General features: G+C 37.4%; 1 protein-coding gene, 1 long non-coding RNA gene and 3 other non-coding genes across 7 annotated transcripts in view; 1 reads left to right on the top strand and 4 right to left on the bottom strand.

The window, feature by feature from the left end:
* LOC134801598 (uncharacterized) overlaps positions 1 to 24,383 on the bottom strand; it is a 77,106-nt gene that overhangs the window by 13,871 nt on the left and 38,852 nt on the right. For 2 of the 3 annotated variants that reach the window (XM_063774219.1, XM_063774225.1), the window contains exons 3-11: positions 21,943 to 22,204; positions 10,839 to 10,909; positions 10,571 to 10,668; positions 9,841 to 9,974; positions 4,764 to 4,985; positions 4,155 to 4,298; positions 3,381 to 3,458; positions 2,153 to 2,509; positions 1,838 to 1,867 (exon numbers count right to left, since the gene is read on the bottom strand). In XM_063774219.1, coding sequence (XP_063630289.1) covers positions 1,838 to 1,867; positions 2,153 to 2,509; positions 3,381 to 3,458; positions 4,155 to 4,298; positions 4,764 to 4,985; positions 9,841 to 9,974; positions 10,571 to 10,668; positions 10,839 to 10,909; positions 21,943 to 22,090 — 1,282 coding nt within the window. In that variant the 5' untranslated portion in view covers positions 22,091 to 22,204. The remainder of the gene's footprint in view (positions 1 to 1,837; positions 1,868 to 2,152; positions 2,510 to 3,380; positions 3,459 to 4,154; positions 4,299 to 4,763; positions 4,986 to 9,840; positions 9,975 to 10,570; positions 10,669 to 10,838; positions 10,910 to 21,942; positions 22,205 to 24,383) is intronic. The other variant, XM_063774231.1, reaches the window with a different exon arrangement.
* LOC134801919 (uncharacterized) lies at positions 122 to 768 on the top strand. The gene is made up of 3 exons (XR_010145755.1): positions 122 to 241; positions 332 to 454; positions 641 to 768. It is a non-coding gene; the product is annotated as an uncharacterized LOC134801919 (long non-coding RNA).
* Positions 10,731 to 10,803, bottom strand: Trnak-cuu (transfer RNA lysine (anticodon CUU)). The gene has a single exon. It is a non-coding gene; the product is annotated as a tRNA-Lys (tRNA).
* Trnar-ucg (transfer RNA arginine (anticodon UCG)) lies at positions 11,566 to 11,638 on the bottom strand. The gene has a single exon. It is a non-coding gene; the product is annotated as a tRNA-Arg (tRNA).
* Positions 14,764 to 14,845, bottom strand: Trnas-cga (transfer RNA serine (anticodon CGA)). The gene has a single exon. It is a non-coding gene; the product is annotated as a tRNA-Ser (tRNA).

The following is a 24,383-nucleotide window of genomic DNA, read 5'->3' as shown; positions in this document are numbered from 1 at the left end:
GGTTCTGGTTCCGATTTAGGTTCAGGGGAAGGTTCTGGTTCTGATTTAGGTTCTGGGGAAGGTTCTGGTTTCGATTTCGGCTCTGGGGACGGCTCAGGCTCAGATTTGGGTTCTGGAGATGGCTCAGGTTCCGATTTAGGTTCCGGGGAAGGTTCGGGTTCTGATTTCGGTTCTGGAGACGACTCAGGTTCTGATTTAGGTTCTGGAGAAGGTTCGGGTTTGGATTTAGGTTCTGGAGTTGGTTCGGGTTCTGATTTTGGTTCTGGAGTTGGCTCGGGTTCTGATTTTGGTTCTGGGGAAGGCTCAGGTTCCGACTTTGGTTCTGGAGTAGGTTCTGGCTCTGATTTAGGTTCAGGACTAGGTTTTGGCTTAGCTTTAAGTTTTGATGACGTTTTAGGACTAGGTACACGCTCTTTCGGTTTAGGTTCAGCAGTAGGTTCGGGTTCTGATTTAGGTTCTGGAGTTGGCTCTGGTTCAGCCTTCGCTTCCGCTGAAGGTTCGGGTTCAGATTTAGGTTCAGGCGTGGGTTCTGGTTCTGCTTTAGGCTCAGCAGTTGGTTCTGGAATGGAATCTGGTTCAGAGGTAGGTTCAGAAGTTGGCTCCGGTTCAGAGGTAGGTTCTGCAGTAGGTTCAGGTTTAGGTTCTGGAGATGGTTCTGGTGTGGGAGGATCAGTCGGTACCGGTGTGGTTGGTACTGGAGTTGTAACGGTAGTGGTAGTAGTTCGTTTAGATTTAGGGACAAATTTAGTTCTAGACTTAGGTAATGGTTTAGGTTCTGAGGATGGTACGGAATGGTCATGGTTGTCATGGCTATGGTCATGGGTTGAGGTTTCCACATCTGTAAACATAAGTGACCATGCGGTATTGTGCGGGGCAGATAGCTTATTTTTACATGCTTTTGGGAATTTTACTAAAAAGGGGAAATCTAAATCAGGAATTAAATAAATACTTCTTTAAACATTTATACAAAACTGTCTATAATTAGTCGTCATCGCGGCAACTTATAGATTTAACCCTTTATAGAGCACACTTCGTTTTAATACGGCAAAAATAACCAACCTCATCATGTTTTTGTATTTTTTCTTTTGCAAAATTATTAGGCCTTTAAAGAGGCGATGAGGCCTGAATGGTGTTTTTTTTTAAATCTGATTCGTTAAAGGAATAGAGTCAAATGATATTTATGCTTTCATTTTGTTTTCTCGTCTTCCTCGCGACAAATAAAATATTAATATGGTTTAAAAAATGAAAAAATTGACTTTAATTCTGAAACCAGTGAAAATTCCCAAAAGAATAAGAATATGTGCACGAGTTAAAACATTTAATGTTGTTTTCTTAAATTGAAATATGTACATTAAATAGCGAATTTTAGTGAGTGCTTTGCGTGTGTTTGCACTGTGTTCTGTGCTGTGTTTCCAATTAAAATTTAGTTTTTGTGTGTTTTCACGGGCAAGTAATTTTGTAAAATGTTAAAAATGTGGCATTATATCGATTTATCGTATTAAGAATCAAATAATTATCGGATAGGGAATTCAAAAGTTAAATGATTTGGTTTATGAATTTTTTGAAGTGCGTTTTTAAATTAAATGGGTGAATTTAATCTATTGTTTTCTATTCTAGGATTTCGGCACATTGCTTTTTTTCCTCATAGTTTTATTATTTCTGTATCTTTCGCAAGATACAGGACACTAATTAAAATGAAACAAATAATATTTTAATACAACAGTTAAAATTACTATTTGACTATTTTATCTTTACATTTCGATAGAACGCCACAAGAATCATTATTTATTAATGTGTATTTTTAGCCCATCAAGCCCAAACTAAACCAAATACTCACTTTCATTCGCAGCGGCTCGTTTTCGACGACCTTTAACATAACAGACATATTATACTTAATTATATTACATATCCATACTGACACGATTTTCATTCGGCAAAGTAAATCGTCCTAAATACTCTATTTATTGACCCTTTAAATTAATTGATAGCAATGGAAGTGTAAAATCGAGAACTAAATCCCGAAAACGAGAGTCATGCCAATTAAAAGTATAGGACAAGATCTGTTGTTTTTGAATTTATAATTCTGTAGAAATTGTTCCTAACCATCAGATAAAAAAACGTCGTAGTTTGATGATATACAGTTTAAAATTACCTTTAGAACTTGACACTTTGTAGGACACGCTAGTCTTCACTTGAACATCATTCCCAAGATTCTTAAAGTCAATTCCATCCAACGAATGCATAGCAACTCTCTTATTCCTATTGTCATATTCTGATAACTTTGTCGTTGTTTCCGGCTCCGGTTCTGCCGTGGGTTCTGCGGACGGTTCGGGTTCTGAAGTGGGTTCCGGTGCGGGTTCTGCCTTCGGCTCGGCGGTGGGTTCTGGTTCCGCTTTCGGTTCTGCGCTCGGTTCGGGTTCTGATTTGGGTTCTGGGCTCGGTTCTGGGGACGCGGCAGGTTCAGCTTCAGGTTCTGGTTTTGGTAGGGGTTCCGGCTTTGATGTGCTTGCTAGAAAGTGAAAAAAAATATATTTTAGTCTCCTGGCAATGTTCTCCATCTAGTAATACCTGTATGTTGTAATATGTATTATAGTAGGAGATCCCGGATATGGTCGACCTTCACCAATCTGTCTGACGGATGAAACTATAAAAATATGAAAGAAAATATGTTCCAGAACATAAATAAATAGGGTTGCCTAAAGAAATATGGTCAAGGCTATTATTAATAAATTTTTGAAAAAAAAATTTTTTCGGCAAATTTCACCGATTTGTCTGACGAACGAAATAAGTTTCAATGGAAAGTATACAATTTGTACAACATAAATCAACTAGGTTGCCTATCTTTTTCCGGTCACTATTATGTGGTTGCCGTGTTTAAAGAGGTGATTTTATATCGATAATTGCACTCATCTGTCTGACGCTTGAATTATACATCAAAATGATGGTAATTTTATAGCAAATCACAATGGTATAGGGTTGCCTGCGAAAATCCGGTCACAAATAAGGGTTGCCAGGCTTTTAATTAAAATAAGAAGGGAAGACTTTTAGCGATAACTCATAAACGGCTTCTGATCAAGTTTGTTTTAATTTTATTTGATTGAGTTTTTTAAGCACTATCATCATGATATTTTCCATATTTTTTGGACAGATGGTTCAAAAGTTAGAAGGAAATAACTGTGTTTAAAAACCGACACCGGCCCGGATCAACGACCAGCTCTTACAAGCCAAGCCAAACACCCCCGTTCACACTCTGATCGTGGATGCTTGTCGAGACTTGCCAAGCGTGTAAATGTAGCATTAGAAGGAGACAAAATTTAACAGAGGTTTGTAAGAGGTTGCTAAGTTTTATGATTAAGGGTGTAGGTAGGTACTTTACTTACTCTTGTCAGCTAGCGGGGTTCCGATGACGGGGAAATTTTTGCATTCTTTAGTCAATCCGCTTGGCCTCCAACCGATTCCTGAAATAAAAATAATAAATAGTAATATCGTAAAAATACAATTCAGAACATGACACATACCTTTTTCCGTAAAATCCTACATTAGTACATTGTGTATTAAGGGCGGGAAATAAGAAATTACGAACGAGTGTCAATTTTAAGCCCGACGCGAAGCGAGGGCTTAAAATGTTCACGAGTTCGGAATTTCTTTACCGCCCGTGGCACACACAATGTTTTTCATCACACTTGTAAGGAAAAAAAGGAGAATTAATAAAAACAAACTTCTGTATAAAACACTTTTCCGCCCTAGGGCGAAAATTTCAATTTCCCGCCCGCAAGCCCTACGTGTAAATAAGTGTTTTTCATCACACTTGCTCGGAAAAGATTTTTTCCGCCCTAGGGCGAAAAATTCAATTTCCCGCCCGCAAGCCCTACGTGTAAATACATCTTTTCCGAGCAAGTGTGATGAAAAAATAATTGTTGAGTAAGACAAATAAAACATTGACCGCCTCGGCAAGGTACCGTCCGGATTCAGACCACACCTGTTTACTGCTGCAGTAATGCGGCGCGACATTGCTGTCGACTGCATTGCTGCCACAAATGTCAAAAATACGGGCAGCAGCAACGATTTTAATATTATGAAAGAAGTCGAACTGTATAAACCTCCTATTCTATATGCATGCGGTTCTTAAAACTAGTCCTCTGAGTAATTCTCACCAGCATAAGATGTTCCGTTGACGATCATGACAACTTCCAGTTCTTGTTCATGTTGAATGACCCGCCAGTACAAGTTGAAGTCTGGAGAGAGCTCTCGGCGGCTGTACCGGTCCAGGTTCAGGTTCTTGTCCTTCCAGGGGGATTCTGGAATTATATAAAGAATATAATATTATAATGAATAATCTTTGCCATAGACACGGGCGGGCAATAGCACATCTATCTTCAGCACATTCGTCGCTAAACTGACGGATTCCTGAGTACATTGTATTGGACTTACATTACCCTTGGATATGGTCAATTTCCTTTCTTAAATGTACAAAACTAAGTAGTAGCTTCTAGTAAAACTAAACTTACTCTTATTACATCCTTTCCCGTAGAACCCGTGCGGTCAATAGCACATCTTGCTGGGCGACTCCGTGGCCCTCACGTCGACGCACAGCCCCCGCAGCCCGCAGTCGTTATCCTCAGCACATTCGTCACTAAACTGACGAGGTCCTAACATCTTATTGGACTTACCTACATTATCATTTACAAAGATATTCATGGGCATATGGCCCGTATAGGCACACTTCCCAAGGACATAACTACTCGTAGTAAAACTGAACTTACTCTTATTACACCCCTTCCCGTAGAACCCGTGCGGGCAATAGCACATCTTGCTGGGCGACTCCGTGGCCCTCACGTCGACGCACTGCCCCCGCAACCCGCAGTCGTTATCCTCGGCACACTCGTCGCTGAACTGACAACGACTGCCGGAGTACATCTTGTTGCACTTGCAGCGACCGAGGATGTGGAAACCGTGGCCGGAGCAGGTTTCGTGGTATTCCTTGCCTGGATGAAATAGAATAAGATTATGAGTGTGTGATGATAACAATAATGGGTCAAAGAAAATACGTAAGTACTGCATCAATAGTATAGCGGATATAACACCTCGCCAAAAGTATCTGCCAACCTGGACTCTTCCAAATAGCGTTCATGCCTATTTCTACAATACGCGTTCAAAAGTACTTATTTGTCACAATTTAGCTTTTCTACATATAGAAATGACTTTTGGGGCTGGCTTAGTCTAATCCGTTACATTTGGTGCTGGCTGTTACAGACAATTCAAAAGTTTTGCAATTTTGCATCTTTCAAGACGCAGCGTCTTGGAATAAGTAGGTACTTATAACTTAACTAAATGTACAATAAGTTGTGATTTAGTTAGAGAGTTATTTAAATAGCACCTCCTGACGAAGCCTGCGTCGCGGAACTTACGGATATGAGTATGTCAATTATTTATGTTGCTAACTTTCATTTGATTTTTATAAGCGTGTTGTAACATATGTTTTAGTCAATTTTTTAATGTTTACATAGCGACATTTTGCATTATGTAGGTATGAAATTATTTTTTTCACATTCCCCTATTGTGAGCAAATGTCAGAGGCAGAAAATACCACTAGACATAAGTTAAATATATCTCTATATAATCTTTGTACATATAGTAGTAAGTTTAGCATAATTGACACTAATAATTTTGTTAGTAAATACCATATGCCTATGGTGTTTTTGACTAAAGGCAAGTGTTGCCTTTCAAATTATTACAAAAGACAAATAGCTTTATCGCTATCATATTTACTTGACATTTCTGCCAAGAATTTGGCAGACAATTCTGCTCCTATTGAGCAGCCCAGTATGAACATGGAATTGGTTCCAGTCATAACCAATGATTTAATAGATTTAAACTAGCTGTTAAGACAAAAGATTCTGTCTCTGGCAATTTAGTTTTAAATAAATATAATGAAAAATACTGCAAACATGGAAAGTATATCCACCTGGTGCATCAAAATATTCAATGTATTAGAGGAAAAAATTTACAGATAGAACTTTTTTTGAATGATTTTAATATTGATATTTTATGTCTTACTGAACATTGGTTAAATAATAATGAATTAATGCCCCAATTTAATAATCACCAGGCGGGAAGTTCGTTCACCAGACTTAGTTCCATACATGGTGGGTCATTAATTATATTAAATAGTCAGTTAAAATTTAAGGAACGTAAGGACATTGTATCCATGTCTGTTGAACGGACTATAGAACTAAGTGCAGTAGAATTAGAGCAATTTATTGTTGTCTGTGTGTATAGGCCGCCATTAAGTAATTTTGAATTATTTGAAAACATAATGGAATCTGCCCTACTTAAAATATCATCTTCTAGTAAGAAATTGCTTATATGCGGCGACTTTAATGTAAATATTATGGAAAATTCAACAATGTCTTGTAGATTATTGAATCTTTTTAAATCTTGTAATCTCAACCACATGTTTATGGAGCCCACTAGAGTGACTGCTACTAGTGCAACCTGTATAGATAATATTTTCACAGATATTTTTCCTATTGCTAAAAAAGTTATCAGCAATTTAGAATCAGACCACTTAGGTCAATTAATGGTATTTGAGGCATTAAGGAAAAATACCATGAGAAAACAAATAACTTTTGTACCAGTAACCTCGGACCGCGTGGAAAGAATGAAGCTAAGTTTAGTTCAGGCGCTACCCTTTTTGTCTTCCGATATGAGTCCTAATAGTATGTATAATTCATTCTTTCACACTTTTATGGATCATTATAATGCGATATTCACCTCAAAATCGGTCGTAGTTAGTGGTGCATCAGTTTTTAGTGAGTGGGCTACTGCGGACTTACATCAAAGAAGACGTGAACTGTATGCCTTATATGAGGAACGGCGGTTTAATCAGAGTGATGAATTTAAAGAACATGTGAAGGAGTATTCGAAGAAGTTTAAAGTAGATTGTCATATAGCTAAGCGAAATTATCTAAGTCAGAAAATAAAAAGTAGTTCCGACATTGTTAAAGCAACCTGGAAAGTTATAAATGTGGAGACTGGTCGCTCGAAACATACAATTAAATAACTTAAACTAAACATTGATAACAAAATTATAGATTCCAATTTAGAAGTAGCTACAGAATTTGAAAAATTTTTCACCGAGGTACCAGTATCCACAACTAAGGATTTAAATTCATCAACCTCATCTGCTGTTACATTATTAAAACATAACGCTCCAGAGTGTTGTGGAGACCTTCATTTTGAACATGTTTGTACCTCAGATGTAATAAAGGCGTTTAAATCAATTAATGTCAAAAAAACTAATGACCTCTGGGGAGTCTCTGTCCATGCTGTCAAATCCTTAGTAGAAATTGTAGCGCCTGACTTGGTAGTTATATTTAACAACAGTGTTGATTGCGGCGAGTTTCCTGATCTAATGAAACATAGTAAAGTAATTCCTTTATTTAAATCTGGTAGCAGCTCTGACCCCACTAACTTTAGACCGATATCTGTGCTACCAACATTTAGCAAGATTTTTGAAAAATTAGTTCTTTCTCAATTAATACGACATTTTAACGTTAATAATTTGATGCATAATAAGCAGTTTGGTTTTACACGGGGTCGCTCAACAACCGATGCTGGTGTTGAGCTAATTAAGCATATTTTCGATGCCTGGGAGGAGTCACGAGATGCTTTAGGTGTCTTCTGTGATTTATCTAAGGCCTTCGACTGTGTTTGTCATGAAACATTAATCAGGAAACTTCATTATTACGGAGTTAGAGGATCGGCACTGAATTTACTTAAGTCCTACTTAAATGGTAGAATACAAAGGGTCGATGTGAGTGGACAGCGATCACCTGGGTCATTGGTCTCTATGGGTGTACCACAGGGGTCAATATTGGGGCCTTTCCTGTTCCTTATCTACATAAATGACTTGCCATTCCTTGTTAAGACCCACCATGATATAGTATTGTTTGCAGACGACACCTCATTTATTTTCAAAGTCAAACGTCAGCAACAAGCTTACAATGATGTAAACAATGCTATTTCAAAAGTAGTAAATTGGTTCAATGTTAATAATTTACTGTTAAATGAGAAAAAGACCAAATGTATTAAGTTTGTCACTAGTAGTAACGTAAGGCATGTACAAACAAGTGTCATTGTGAAGGATGAGGAATTGGAATTAGTTGATAGTACAGTTTTTCTTGGAATAACTTTAGATTCTAAACTCCAGTGGGGTCCCCATATTGCTACTCTTTCGAATAGACTGAGCTCTGCAGCTTTTGCAGTGAGCAAAATCCGTCAGTTAACTGATGTGAAAACAGCTCGATTAGTATATTTTAGTTACTTCCATAGCATTATGGCATATGGTATTTTACTGTGGGGCGGTGCTTCAGAGATAAATACCATTTTTGTTCTGCAGAAGAGGGCTATTCGAGCAATATACAAAATGAACCATAGAGACTCACTTAGAGATAAATTTAAGGAAATTGACATAATGACAGTGCACTGTCAATACATTTATGAGAATATTCTGTATGTACATAAAAATATTGTAAATTTTAGGAAAAATTGTGAAATTCATAATATTAATACTAGAAATAAACATAAGCTCGCAGTGCCCTTCACTCGGCTCCATACAATTAAAAAATCATTCATGGGTAATTGTGTAAGATTTTATAATAAACTTCCAAACCATATTACTGAATTATCTATTAATAAATTTAAGAATTATGTAAAGCGTAAACTTATTTCTAAAGCTTATTATACCACACAAGACTACATGAATGATATTACAACGTGGGATTAATTGTTATTCGAAATGATTATTTATTTATTAGGTATATTTGATTATTGATGAGGAAATGGATATTCCGATGTAATACTATCTACTTCTTTTGTTACTTATGCTTTTTTTTGACATTTAGATTTTATTCTAGAAATTCTAGACTAGTATTTTTTTATACAATCTTTTTAATGTTTGACGATCCTTTTGTGAAATTTTTAGTGTTAAATTTGATATGTATAATAATCCAATTTTATTATGGCATAATACTTAACATCAATAAATTGCTCTGATAATTAGATTAAGATTAATTACGATTCATAAGAGCTTGTTGCTAGGCCTACATGAATAAAGTAAATTTTGTTTGTTTGTTTGTATACGTACATAAGTACAAATTTACGTGTAAATTATAAAATCTAAATTGATTATGGAGTATTTAATATAGAACTATAAGGCCTCAAAATGAGCGCATTTGCGCCCAACAATTGTCCCGCAACAAGGTCGATTTCCGCATAATTTATACAATTACTGCATTGCGATGCAATGCTCAGATGTTTATGCTAATGCCGGGCCAAGGCATCAAACAATGCCAGCTGTCAAAACGTTTACATTTACATTATCTCTGAATGTAAACCGGCTACATTCTGAACACTGACCTTGGTATGGAGATAGTTGTAATCGGTGCTTAATTATACCTATCTGGTTCATACACGGATTTTAAACAAGTTGTCACTCCTGTAGACAATGGCTGACAAGCTTTGTGTATTAGTAATGTTTTATCACACAGATTAATAGAAAAGAAGAAGGTAGGTACTCCCTTTGGGCTGCGTTTCCACCAAAGCTGTGGTAATATGTGGATGTCAGCACGGGACCAGAAGCGGTAACCGCTCCCCGACTCTCCCGCTTCTCTTTGAAGTTGCAACGTGCAGTTTTTGCAGACATATTCCCAAGATGTTGTTTCTTAGTATCTAACCTAGTAACAACACTCTCCCATAGGTGTATATACAGATAATTTATGTCTACAATTCTTCTTTGTCGGTTCCTCAAGGCTGAGGGTCTATGTCTACAATACATACGTGGTAATATGTCGATGTCAGCACAGGACCAGAAGCGGTAACCGCTCCCCCATTCCCCCGCTTCCCTCTGGAGTTGCAATGTGCAGTTTTCGCATGTGAAGTCGCTGGGCAGTCGTACTTCATACTTCTGAGCACTGGAAAATGTATGGCGTATAGTTCGTTTAAAAATGGACCATAGGGCACGGTACAATCCACAAATCCTTCAAGGTGCTTTTTCGCATGTTGTGTTTAATACTATAATTCCATAAAATTCCGGTTCTTTATATTTATCATGCATATGCCAAAAAAATAGCGTATCTAAGATAAACCTGAAATAGGTACTAATAAGATAACTACGCACCTAAACTAAACTTTAGATCCTTCCAAATAGGTTTCATTGATCATGAATTTAAATATTACAACTATTACAAGCCTGAATTCCACAACACAACCTTACTTAAAGCTTACAGTGTCGACATCTATCCGTGTCGATTTATTTATCTCTTTCTTACAAATACATATGTAGGTAAGTTAAAATGACACCTATTACTGCTTGATCTGTTTGGCCCGAGAATTAACTGGTATAGAATGCCTTCTGGCATTAAGTTCGCCTTTTGTACAGTTAATTTTTACTGTGCTGTTAAAATAATTAATTAAGGCAAACGATTATTAACTAATTGAGGCTTGTAGCACGTTATGAATAACATCATTAATCATTCAAATATAAATTTAATATGAATAAAATACTTACGTAACGTCATCTCTGACCCACTCGGATCCGCCGGCTCTCGGAGTCAAATCCAACACGGGCCTCTCGAGGTAGTCCAAAATTCGTAAACTAAATCCTCCCTAAAATAAAATAAAATTTTAAACTCAATCTTCCCTAAAATAAAAACTAAAAAAAATGATTTCGCCCAACGTGGGGCTCGAACCCACGACCCTGAGATTAAGAGTCTCATGCTCTACCGACTGAGCTAGCCGGGCTGGTGATGAAGTGATGAAAATTATGAGTCACTTACTCTGTGTGCGTAGGCCAAGTGCCAATGTACTGTGAAGGTTGAGCCCGCGAGGAATGAAGTCTTCGAAGAGCCTGTAACAATAGAGAAATACTTTTAACATTTGAAATCGCAGACATCAATCTTAATTACGTACTAATCTGCTTGTGATAAATTTTGATATCAGCGCCATCTGGCGTTGAGTAGTAAGAACCATCAAAGTGTCGAAATGTTTTGGGAGTTTGCGCATAGATGTCGCAACGCGTCGCAAAACATTATTTAATACGTGAGAACTCTGTCTATTGTCGGCGAAAACACAATTCCTTACATAATGAATTTATTCCCACACCCACAGTTGATTAGTATTTCACTCGGGCAAATAATTAAGTTAGTGGCCAAATCTACTTGTTGTATAACTAACAGTGACATCATATTTAATAGGTTTTGGGTCATGTCATGTCATATCGAAAGTTCATTTTTTACTCTGCACTGTTATACCTAGTAGTTAATAACAATAACTTAACAATCATCAAATTAAGAAGGGTACGAAGTTAAAAATATACATATAATTATACAACGATTTTATCTTTTCTATGATTTAGCGCATTCAAAGCAATCTTAAAAATCAATTAGAATAGTATTTCAACAAAATTGGCTTCTATTTTACGTGTGGCTGCTGGTGGCCGCCAATTTATTTTTATAGCAAAAATAAAAATAATATTCTTCTACTGTTACCAAAAAGGAATTATTTCGACCGTGACAGGACTCGAACCTGCAATCTTCGGATCCGAAGTCCGACGCCTTATCCATTAGGCCACACGGTCTCATGACGTGGTGGGCGACAGAGTTCATCACTTACTGTGCACGGATTGCGCGCGCAAGTTGCCATGATCAATAATGTTCTATGGAAGTCCATGGTTGTCCATGGTTAGGGTTGTGACGTGGACAGATTTAATCAATCGATTTTGGTTTTTAGGGCTGCGTTCCGGCCTTTTCACATCGAAACCGATAATAATCTTAAGTCAGAAGTATTTTTACTTTTTAGTTGCATTTCGTTTCACCGAAATCGGCCTAGCTAACAGCTGGGACCAGGAGATAACCTATATCCATGGGGTATGGATTTAGATGCCACGACCGATAGTCGTCATACTAACACCCTTCTTTTTGCGTCGAGGGTTAAAAAAGGTACAGGCGGTAACGGTAAAAATTCGTTTTTCTTTTTTTGTTGTTAGAACCTTAAAATTCCTTTACGGATCCCTGACTTGTGACTGATAATGAGGATGAGTCATCGGCCGCAAGCCGCAGGATCCGCCAACTCGTTTGGATAATAGCTAAAACTAATTATGACTACAAACATAGTCATGCCTTCCATAGTCTACAAGGTCGTTTGGTAGTGGAATTTGTTTACATTACATTGAATGCCCACTTAATGCCTAATAATAATCTCTGCCTTGGTGCCTAAGGGTAGTATTATTCCATCAGCTGTTCAACTTCTTGGTCCAATGTGCATTGCGTCTCACTCTCTCATTAAGCAAAATGTGAGACGCAAATACACATTAGACCAAGAAAATGGACCGGTGGAATACCACCCTAAGTCATAATTATATGTTTGAGAGGACAACAGCGACGACAAAGCATAGTGTCCAATCGAAACCTGATTTTTGACCGAAAGTTCGGTTTTGCTCTAGTTTCGACCAAAAGCGAACCTTCGGCTGAAATATAAGGGTCTCCCCAAATATGTCGACGCGCATTCGGCAAAATGCGATAGAAAAAAGCTTTATGTCTGCGCAATAAGAGCGAAAAAGCCATCGACGCGTCGGCAGGCGCCGGCCGATGCGAGCCGAGCCGAACGACGACTTTTTCACTCTTATTACGCAGACATAAAGCTTTTTTCTATCGCATTTTGCCGAATGCGCGTCGACATATTTGGGGAGACCCTAACGTGATTTAATGCCGAAACCGCAACTTCAGTCGAACACTACCGAACGGAAATACAGTTTCGGTTCGGCAATTTTTGGCCGAAACCGAACCTTCGGCCGAGACATGATTTTCAAGCCGAAACCGAAACTTCAGTTGGACACTATTATTTGCTATTATATACCTAACAAGCACTATGCTAATATAAAATTTAAACTTTTGTGGAATACCATTTTGTATACTGTTAGGCAGATTTGTTAAATGTGTTTCAAAGACGATAGGACAACACCACAGTTAAGTAAATAGCCGAGTAATGGTCATTCATATTAGTTATTACATAGGTACAAACTTTTTGTCAGAAGGTGGTATACACAGGCTACACACAAGACAAAATCATTAAACATTTTTTAAAGTGGAATATTTCAATGATAAATAAAGTATCATTTGGTATCATTAAATCATTATCTTTAGCTCCTTAATAGAATCAAATAGAAATACATACATCTTGATACATCTAAGCAATGGGTTTGGCAATTGTCAAAGGTTTGCATAGATGTCGCCATCATAGCTTGCCCCTTTTTCTATGAGATTTGGCTTAAAAGGGCTGGCATCCAGGGTATCAAAAAAACAGAAATTTGACACAATTCTAGAGATTGACAGGGCAAGCCAAAGAGTAAAGTAAGTATATAGGTAAAGAGAGCCCTCTTGAAGCATTTTATGGAAACTTATTTGAAAGCGCCATCTCTGATTGTCCCCCGAAACTAAGTATGTATGTGTGCGTGCACAACTACATATGCATCCATACGTGTACTTTCGTCCCACATAATATTAGGTCTACTTGGTCGGTTTACAAGTCCATTTTTGTTTGGTTTCTTGTAACAAATAACTTTAATTGTTTACAAGAAAATAAACAAAAAATGTACTTGTAAACCGCCCAAGTAGACCTAACATTATGTGGAAAAGGTTAATGTTATCAGTAATGGAATAAAAAAACAGAATATTAAAGTAAAATGTTCATTGCTTTAATTTTGTTGATAGCGTAAGTAATTAAATAAGTGCAGGGAAAATAGTAACAGAGACAACAGAGTAAGTGTACTCGTAAACTTGTTCTCTTTACCTCTCGTGCTTATATCGAGGTCAAAACATGCGAAATATTCCAAAATTAGTAGTGTATAGAGAGATTAAAAAAGTGGAATCTTGACCGTTGCAGAGTCACGAGAAGCGAGCAAACTTTGCTGCCGAGAGTAATACATGTTTTACACCACATTATCGCTAGGAAAGTACAATTTTAGGTAAACAATAGAAAAGAAAGCGTGAGGTAAAAAAGCATTCACACACAAGAAAATACATGTTAATAAGAAAATAACACAGAACACAAAATAACAAACACAATACACAACACATAAATCAGCGAATGCAGAGAACTGGAATTACTTCTCAACGACAAGGCGGAGCAACAGAGATACAACTCAACGCACTTTCTTTCTGGGGGTTTTCACAACAGGGCATGTGTTTTCATTCGGGCTATAATCGAATTTCCTCCAGAATCATAACGAATAAAATGGCTCAACCATCACTAAAATATTTTAAATTTAGGTACCCTCTTCCAGTGACAGCAAAAAAATTGCATGTCTTGGCATGGTCTTGGCGATTATGCATGTGTTGCCAGCATAAACAAACAGCATAATTAATCACATTTTAACAAAATTCTTATTTTGTCGCAAAATTAATTGAAAATTATAATAATTACAAATATTAATTCGTACTTATTTTAATTTAAATATGAATGCCACTAAAATTATATAAATTTTATAGTGACATCTGGTGACGTAGTTTGTGTAATCGGAAGTCAACTAATGTTGTCGGGAGCAAGATATAGAAGTCGCCTGTATCTTTACTGACGTTAACTACATTCCTAGTGTCCCCCCCTGGGGCAAGCTATGATGGCGCCATCTGCTAAAAACTTCGACCGGCCAACCCCATTTAATCAGCATAAAGATGATTTTAGTAAGATAAAAAACCCAAAAAGATTCGCAGCCGGTAGGATTCGAACCTACGCTCCCAGAGGGAATCTGATTTCGAGTCAGACGCCTTAACCACTCGGCCACGACTGCCATGCGGAATGTTGCGAAAATTGGGGTCCCCACCCACAGCAGGCTTTTTGATTACTTAAGGGGTAGTTAAGTAGTTATGCTTAAAAGCTTAAGAACATGTTTCAAAAACTATCGATTAATTCTAAATCAACGATAATTCGTGCGATACAACGGTGATGGTCGAATTTGATGCACCATAAATTCAACATAAAACGATATTTATATTCTGTTTTGTTTTCGTCATCGATTTTACTGGGATTAAATCTGTGACGTCTGTGCACCAATGAGAACATCAATATTTTAGAACAACTTACCTACTAAACAGAGAAATAAAAGATAAGCACCTATTGCATGGAAAGACATAACTTCACATTTGTACAAAGATTAAGTGTCTTAATTTTAAGATGTCGCGTTATGTTTTCGTTTTTTGAATAATACAGTGAACTACTTCTATAGCTATAGAATAGATAGAAGGATAAAAAGTCAGTGACTAAAAATATATATTGTATCCGCCTTGGGGTCCTATGATATGAAGTATGAATAGTCAAAGCCTACGTAGCTAGTGCAGTAGCACAGTTATTAGTCACCGCCGAGGTCAGTGCCCCCGCCGCAAATGCATCATTATCTGCGGGCGCAGCATGGTTCCATTTTTATCACCTGTAGCTATGCCGTCACTTTCGCACTTACATACTTATTAGAACGTGACAGGCATGGTGACAAGCGATAAAAATGCGGCCATGGTAACGCCGCTGCACTATCTCTGCTGTTTGTTTACAGGGGCCTAATTCCAGTCAATTAGCGAGCTAGAGTCGAAAAATCAGGTCAACCAGTATTTTAACTGCGCTTAAGCGTAGTATCCTTTAAATGGTCGCTCATTTCCGTTTTAATCTACTATTTAAAAAATCTAAAAATGTATTGTTTTTTTGAGTTTTCTTAAATAAAAATTTCACGTCTTTCTAATATCGGATTACTTACTTTGGTTTGGTGATAAACCCTTATTTTTAGGGTTCCGTACCTCAAAAGGAAAAAAACGGAACCCTTATAGGATCACTCGTGCGTCTGTCTGTCTGTCTGTCTGTCTGTCTGTCTGTCTGTCTGTCTGTCCGTCTGTCACAGCCGATTTTCTCCGGAACTACTGGACCAATCAAGTTGAAATTTGGTACACATATGTAAGTTTGTGACCCGAATACGGACATGTAACGTAAACAAATGAATTTTAAATATGGGGGCCACTTTTGGGGGGTAAATGAAAAAATGAAAAAAAAAAATTTTCAAACTATATCATGTTACATATCAAATGAAAGAGCTTATTGTAAGGATTTCAAATATATTTTGTTTATAATTTTTGAATCAACAGTTTAGAAGTTATTCAAGAAAATAGGCAAAAAATGACCATTCCCCCCCCCTTATCTCCGAAACTACTAGGTCTAAAATTTTGAAAAAAATACATATAATAGGTCTATACCTATAGATGACAGGAAAACCTATTAGAAATGTACAGTCAAGCGTGAGTCGGACTTAATTACAGTTTTTAATCCGACCCCTACGGATTTTTTAAAGAGATTTCACTCACGTTTCACATAAAAAATACATTGTTAACAGTGCCGGATTACTTAGAGTAGTAGTTTTCTTAGAGTAATTGGTGATAATTTTCTGATAAGATAATCATTTTAAATATTTAACGGTCTTACCTACTTACGAGTAATTGTAAGGTCAAATTAAGAATAATGTTTAAAAAAAATGTTAAATTGAGAGCTAGCTTAAAGTTTTTTGTACTCGTCGACTTTAATGGTTGAATTAATAAAGACTTTGTAACCAATAAGCAAAACAAGCACGTGCTTACGGCACCACGTTCAGGGAGGGCACCAAAATGCCAGGTTGAAAAAGGTGAACAAATTTTAAAATTAGGGACAGACACATCGTTTTTACCACACGATTTTTTTAGCTGTCCAAAAGCTAATTTGCAAAAATAATGGCGCGTAATTCTTTGGGAAACAATCGGTAGCAGTAGAAGAGTCGTGATTACATGCATAGATTCGATTTCAACCCACTCTTTTGCGGTTCGGCGTTAGGTCTTATGCGAGGCCTTCTGCCTTACGGCAAAGTTGATCTTCTGCCTTAATTACACTTGGGCGTGGATCCAAATCCAAGCTTTCCTCTTTCGCAGCTGGGCCTACTGCCTTTCTCACACTTCGCCAATTCAATTCCAAGCTCTCTGCTTTCTTGCATATTTTATGCATGAAAACAACCTCGCTGAGACCCTTAAATATCGAGCCCTATGCAAAGCTAGGCTGATAGAAAACTGTCCCATCCCTTCTCTGTATGAAATCCTGGATTCGCGCCTGGTTGGGACTAAAACTAAAATTGCGTTTTATATCGAAAAATTTTAGCGCTCGCTTCGCTCGCGTTTTCAATTACTTTATAAGGTATGATAAAGGTGACATTCGGGTGGCGACTGCAGCAACATTACTCTGTTGCAACGTTACTGCTGCAGTACTGTCAACTTCCGTGATAAAATGATGTGACTGATTTCCATACTAAAAGTAAAAATGTACAACTGTCTATCATATTGCGTTTTTATATCGAAAAATTTCCGCGCTCGCTTCGCTCGCGTTTCTATTACTTTCTACGCTATGATAAAGGTGACATTCGGGTGGCGACTGCAACAGCATTAGGTACTCTGTTGCAACATTACTGCTGCGGCACTGTTAATTTTCGTGATAAAATGATGTGACTGATTTCCATTCTCAGCTGTAATGCGGCAATGAACTTCTCTCAATTTACCAAAAAATCAATGTAATCTTGATGACCCTAGGGAGAGGGGGCACCTAGAAATGCTTAGGGCATCAAAATATCTTAATCCGGCACTGATTGTTAAAAATTGTGTAATATACGGAACCCTTGGAACGCGAGTCCGACTCGCACTTGGCCGGTTTTAACACCCGTGGCGCTGCCTGACAAACGCTGGGGTGTCCATCAAATCTGGAGTTCGTCGGACTGTTTCTTTTCAAAAAACATTTCTTTCGCAACTTAACTAGACGGAGCCCCGCTTCGCGGGGCTCCTATTTCTGAGCGGTTTGCCCTTCGGGCATCTGAAGCTACCTAACGAACCTAACCTACCTACCTATTGATTTAGTGAGACGTCCGTGAAAACATTACACTTTGGGGAAAAAAGCGTAGGTAGGTAAGTAGGTTAGGTTCGTTAGGTAGCTTCAGATGCCCGAAGGGCAAACCGCCCAGAAATAGGAGCCCCGCTTGCGGGGCTCCGTCTATTTAAGTTGCGAAGGAAATGTTTTGGAAAATAAACACATGTAGTGCGGTGGGACCATGGTAAAAATAAATTAAATTGCAAACATTGTCAAACTCCGGTTACGTAGGCGACCGAAAGAACTGGTCACTCTACAATCTAAAATAGTAGTACGATGCGGCTAAACGTTGGCCGCCTTATTGAAGAACGTATCGCAATGACAATCCGGCTAATCGTCGAACCGCCGCATTTCAAAACGCCTCTGTTTTTGATAACGGCTAGCCGTAATGTAATACGGCGGATTATACGATCTGACTACGACATATAGATGGGCAAAGATATACATAACATACATTTTCATTTTTAGTTTTAATCATGTGTCGATAGATAGCAATAAATTTGTGTTGTATTGTATGCATACTGCATGTAGGTTATGATAAGTCTACCGTTGACATGTGTCTATTTGCGATGTTCATTCCTTTAATACATATAGTTTTGGTAGCACGTATTTTCAATGTTATTTCCGTAAGTAGTCCCATATTTTACAAAATTTACAGTGACTACAAAATGTACTATGACAATAACTCTCTATACACTCTATTCTCTTTGCTAAGGGCTTTGGAGACGATCAATTTTATTCATTGACAATGTAGCAGACCCTAGGAAGGTAATTTTGACCTGTGTGACGCGTAAGAAAATACATGAGTTTTATACGGAAAAAAACCGACAATAAAAAAATGTGAACACCGAATATTTGGATTCTGATTATGATAAGAGTGAATAAAAGTATGTAAGTCAAAATAACGAGTTGCCAATCCACATTGTTCAGACTATACTGAACTGTTGCCATATAAATGAGAATAATAGCGCCCTCTTGACAATGATCATATATTCCTGGTCAGGCTTTACACATGTCATACACAATATACACATGTGGTGTGGTGTCAGTGATCACGTGTGATACATGCATACAATACGTGATTAAAAGTAAGGTTTTTTTAGGGTTCCGTATCCTCAAAAGGAAAAAACGGAACCCTTATAAGATCACTCGTGCGTCTGTCTGTCTGTCTGTCTGTTTGTCTGTCCGTCTGTCACAGCCCATTTTCTCCAAAAGTACCGGACCAATTAAGTTCACATATGTAAATTCGTGACCCAAAGACGGAAATCTTACGTAAACAAATGAATTTTAAACCTAGAGGCCACTTATGGGAGTAAATGAGAAAATTAAAAAAATATGTTTTTTAAACTATATCGTGTTACATATCAAATGAAAGAGCTCATTTTGAGAATCTCAAATATATTTATTTTGTATTTTTAAAATAAATAGTTTAGAAGTTATTTAAGAAAATAGCCAAAAATTACCATTCACATGCAGTCATGCGTGAGTCGGACTAATTACTTAGTTTTTGATCCGACCCCTACGGGTTTTTTAAAGGCAATTCATTCGCGTTTCACATGTAAAAAATACATTGTTAAAAATTGGGTAATGTACGGAACCCTTGGAACGCGAGTCCGACTCGCACTTGGCCGGTTTTCTTTAATGCAATGCAAAGTCAACATAAGTTCATCATTGCAATACGAGTAAATTTACAAGTACCTACTTACCTATATTACATAGGATTTTTTTAAACAAGGCAAAACCTATATGAAATTCATTAATGTCGAATCTGTTAGATGAGAGAAAACAATTGTCATATTCGTCATAACATAACGGACAACATGCCAATCGCTATCGCTCCGTAGCGAACGAAACGCAACTGTCACTGTCCCACTAATATGGAAGAGTGATAGAGACACATAAAGCGATTCGATGGCGAAGCGAAGGCGATTGTCACCTTGGCTACTCTTAAGCTCACATCACACTGGTTAGCCCAAATCTCCACTCTGATTCGGACGCTCTAGCGCAACCAGTTTACAGTTTACCTGCGCTCTGTTTACAGTTGACACGATTACTTTTAATGTGGTGACGGTACATAATTGCCTTTATTACACTTGTTTGCTTAGCTGTAAACGGATAATAGTTACTAAATCTTGGTAAGTTAAGTAAAATTTAATTGCCACCACTCTACATACATTTTAATTAAATGGAGTCGAAGAAATCAGATTAGGTGTTTTGGAAACTGGTCCTTTGGCCGAACTCAGATATTAAACGTGGTGTGGCCTTGTGGAGTTTAGATGTAAAGATGTTCTCAATGCGGTTAGTGTGATGGTGTGTGTGTGATTTGTGCAAGCTGGCTGACACCACTGAATTCACGTTCCATCGCCCACACTGTTAACTGTACAGCGTACAGTGTACATCGGTGTACCTTATGCCTTTTGTAATAAGGTCCATCGATGTACAGTTAGGAGTGTTGCTGTTTGTTCAATGTATTTATGGCAACATACTTATGGTGTGGGGACTGCAACATTCATACTGCTGCAGTGTTTCAGCAGTAGGAAGCCGGCGATGGCACCAGCAACGCTTTAAATAGTAGTAACGCTGCTGCATTCATCATCCGACTGCCATCTTTACTCTCGTATACTCGTATAGTTCGTTTTTTTAGCATTAGAAAAAAGGTACCTAAACAACCTTGACGTCTTTTTATTGAAAAAAAACACTTTTGAATAATGAGTCACGGCAAGTATGTAACAATTATGATTATGATTAATATGAATCATATACGATTATTTATATTAATTTGCTTTCATAATAAGAATAAAATAATAGTTACTGATTTAAAAAAAAAAATAAGGGAAAACTTCTTTAGCGGCGCTGTGCACATTTTGTGATGGGGAAAAACTGTTAAACTCGCGACAGGTCACGTGACCGCATGGTATAATAATATACTCCGCCTGGTACTCTATTCCGAGATTCGCGTATGACCTAACTGACACGGGCCTACGTCATCATGCTGTTTACAGGTTCTCAAACTTTAAAATGTGGGAGAATTTTAACCAACGGTGAAAATTATTTTAACGGCATTAATTTTAAGTTATTCATGTAGAAACATAGTAATATAAAACAAATCTAATGTATTAAATTAAACTTTATTTATATATACAAGACAAACGTTTAAAAAACTAATTCACAGTTACACATTAATTACCAAGCTTACGACGTGAAAAGTTTGGAAAACACTGCGACTGCTGACACTGAGCGAGAAGGAAATAACAATTAACACGCGTTCGACAAGGATGACGGTCAGGGCATGAAGTTATCTAGATCCGAATTGTCAAATGTGACAGCGCTATCCTGTGTTGCCAGTAATGTAAACAGAATTACCCGAACGTCTGAAATTTCTTTCGTGAATCGCAAGATATTGCTAACGAATAATTAAAAATGACGTGTTATTGTAAAATTTAAGATAAAATACATTATAAATGAAAATTATAAAATTATAAAGAAATATTTTAACTTATTAACCATAGCTATAATGTACCCATGTAACATGTTATGTTGAAATAAAGTGGCAATGTTATTGTGACGTAGGCCCGTGTCACTCTGGGAATAGAAGACCATGTTTTATTAGACCATGACGTGACCGTAAGATTCGTAGGACGTAAGACGGACACGACCTGATCGAAAAACTGTTACAATGTCATTGAGTTTTCACTTCTGCCGGCACTCCCGGAGTGCAATCCGTTGTTTTTTTTTTAAAAAGCACGTAAAGATCGCGTAGTCTTTTTCTAATGCTAAAAAACGAACTATAGCTACGAAGCGAGCTCAATTCTCATAAACGGGGAAGAACTATGTCATGCACTGAACTAGACTAAAAACCCATGATAATCGTGAAAATAAAAAAAACACTCCATTTTGCAGTTCGTCTATTCACATACCTCTATTCAGATACATTCAGTACCTCAGTACATAGTATCGGGCAAGATATCTTACCTTTCGGCATCCCACATGGCGGCTTCGTCCTCGTATTATCCAAAAAGTCCAGATCATACCGCCTCGCCGGCGGGAACGTCAGGGCCACGTGCGCCCACGCGCTCCCCAAGCCACACAACACACACAACAATGTCACTAACGACGCCATCTTGGACTTATGCACTACACGTCACTCATTTTTGTTCACACTAAGTTAGGGTTTGTTCACGTTCACTTGATTTTTACGTCATTTTGGTCGGTATTTGGTATCGTTGAAGCGTATCTGTAACAAAAGGAGACATTTATTATAAATATGATAATATTATAAAAATCTTAAAGTACATACAGTGTGGAAAAAATGATGGTGCCTGGAGGGAGAGTACCCACCTTAAAACCTTAAGTTAGCTCATTTTACTTAAAGGAAAGGAAACATTATTTTATTTTTATAAAGAAACAAAACTACATTCAAAGCTTTTTTAAATTCGCTTGTATCGCCAGGGAATCGAACCGACGGAGACGACTGACTAACGAGTGAGACTTGAAATTTGACATTAGTGATGATATTTCGACACTTGGCATTGTAAATGTTATGCATAGTTAGCTTGGTCCGACTTTAGCGCCTTTTTAGTCTATATAGGACACTTCACTAATCTTATATTAAATCTTGCAAAACAACCTTAAATACATGTAAATTAATGAGTCTAGCTCTAACCTAATCTACATAGAAATATTCACAAGTGGGCTTACTATTCCCTATTTAGTAATGAACTAGACTTATAGTGTTAACCATGTCGATCTAGAAATAGCAATAACATTTTAAAATCTAATAAATATAGTTCCAATATATCCCAGGGGTTTCCAGATCATTAACTTGTAACAAACTTTCTAAGAAAGTCCAAACAATTTGCTTTAACATTGTAGTAACTGTAGTAAGATTGGACCAATTTGCCAACGACAGGTTGTTACTTGTTAGAATTGTTAAAACAACCCGCCAATCTCCGCCAATCACAGCGGTTAATTTGAAGTTAACGACGTAAAAGAAAATAAAAGGGAAACGGAAGTAGTTCGAGAATGCAAGTGACAGTGGGGAACATGTCCATATAAAAAAACGATTTATTCCCAATTCAAGAAATTGTTAAGCTTTTCGTGAAAGATACAAGCATTGCACAATGAAAATATTGAAGGAACAGACGGATGAACGGTCAAAAATGCATTAAAATAACATTTGTAGAGTTAGACCAAGAAAAGTCTGCAGAGATTTTGATAGCACACGCAGTGCATGTGTTATTTTAAACGTCAAACTTTTATGAAATTATGACGAATTAAATAAAGATATATGTATATATAAATGCGTGTGCTGTCAATATCTCTGCAGACTTTTCTTGGTCTAACTCTATTGAATTAAACTTTTACTATTTTTACACATTATTATTTTCTCCGATAAAGCCTTCACGGGGACAATGCCGTCCTCGTTACGTCGAAGGTACTAATTTTAAAACTTAATCATACGCGATTAAGTCCCGATTTCGTAAATAAAGATCGTCGGGTGAATACAAATATAAATGAACTCCAATAAGGCTTTTTCTTGTCTCATACAAACCAAACGTGAATTCTGTAACAGGTTTTGTCGACCTTAAGCTCTATTTTTATATTTCAGAATTTACAGATACTAAAATAACAGTTCCTTTGGCCAATTGACTACAGATTGTACTTAAATTAGTACTGAAATGATAGATCAGTTAGAGAAATTGGGACAATCGAACAATCATTTTAGTTTCTGGGGTATAAAACAAGGCTGAGATATACAAGATAGACGCCAAACCTAATAAAAATTATGTTCAATTGTACCCTAATAAGGCGTTCCGTCTAAACACCTAACACTCGGCAAGCCGCAAGCTATAATAACATAATGAATAACATAATGGCGCAAGTATCTTGGCAATGGCAGTGTAGGTGATTATCTGTCCATCACTTTCAGGGCCGGATTAAGCATGTCGGGGCCCCTAGGCAGTGCAAGGCTCGGGGCCCCCTACAGTCAATTCTGTATACAGCATGTTCAGTTGTTCAGTACCTACAGGGAAATAAGTTTGCGTTTTTAATTTCAATCTTCAGCCGAGACGATCCGAGTCTAGTCAGAACGATGTCTTTTTCGCTCTTATTGCTTGGACATAAAGTTTTTTTCTATCAATTTTTGCCGATTCCGCGTTGCGTCAAGTGTAGGAAGAGCCCTTTAGGCTTAAGGCCAATCCCCAGTGGAATACCAAAGCTGTGAGCTTGAGCGTCACTTTCCTATCTAACAATGGCAAATTTTAAGCGAGGCTACGCTTAATTTTGCGAGACTGAACAACGATTGTCCGACCATAAGACAAAACGCCGAGCCACATGATTAGAATCAACCTAGTAATAAATAATTTCCATATATTAAAATTATTAGAGTTAGACTAAGATAAGTCTGCAACGAT

The sequence above is a fragment of the Cydia splendana genome, chromosome 2, assembly GCF_910591565.1.
Source record: "Cydia splendana chromosome 2, ilCydSple1.2, whole genome shotgun sequence".
Lineage (NCBI taxonomy): Eukaryota > Metazoa > Arthropoda > Insecta > Lepidoptera > Tortricidae > Cydia > Cydia splendana.
The sequence above is the reverse complement of the archived record's forward strand: the minus strand, read 5'-3'. Positions and strand labels throughout refer to the sequence as shown.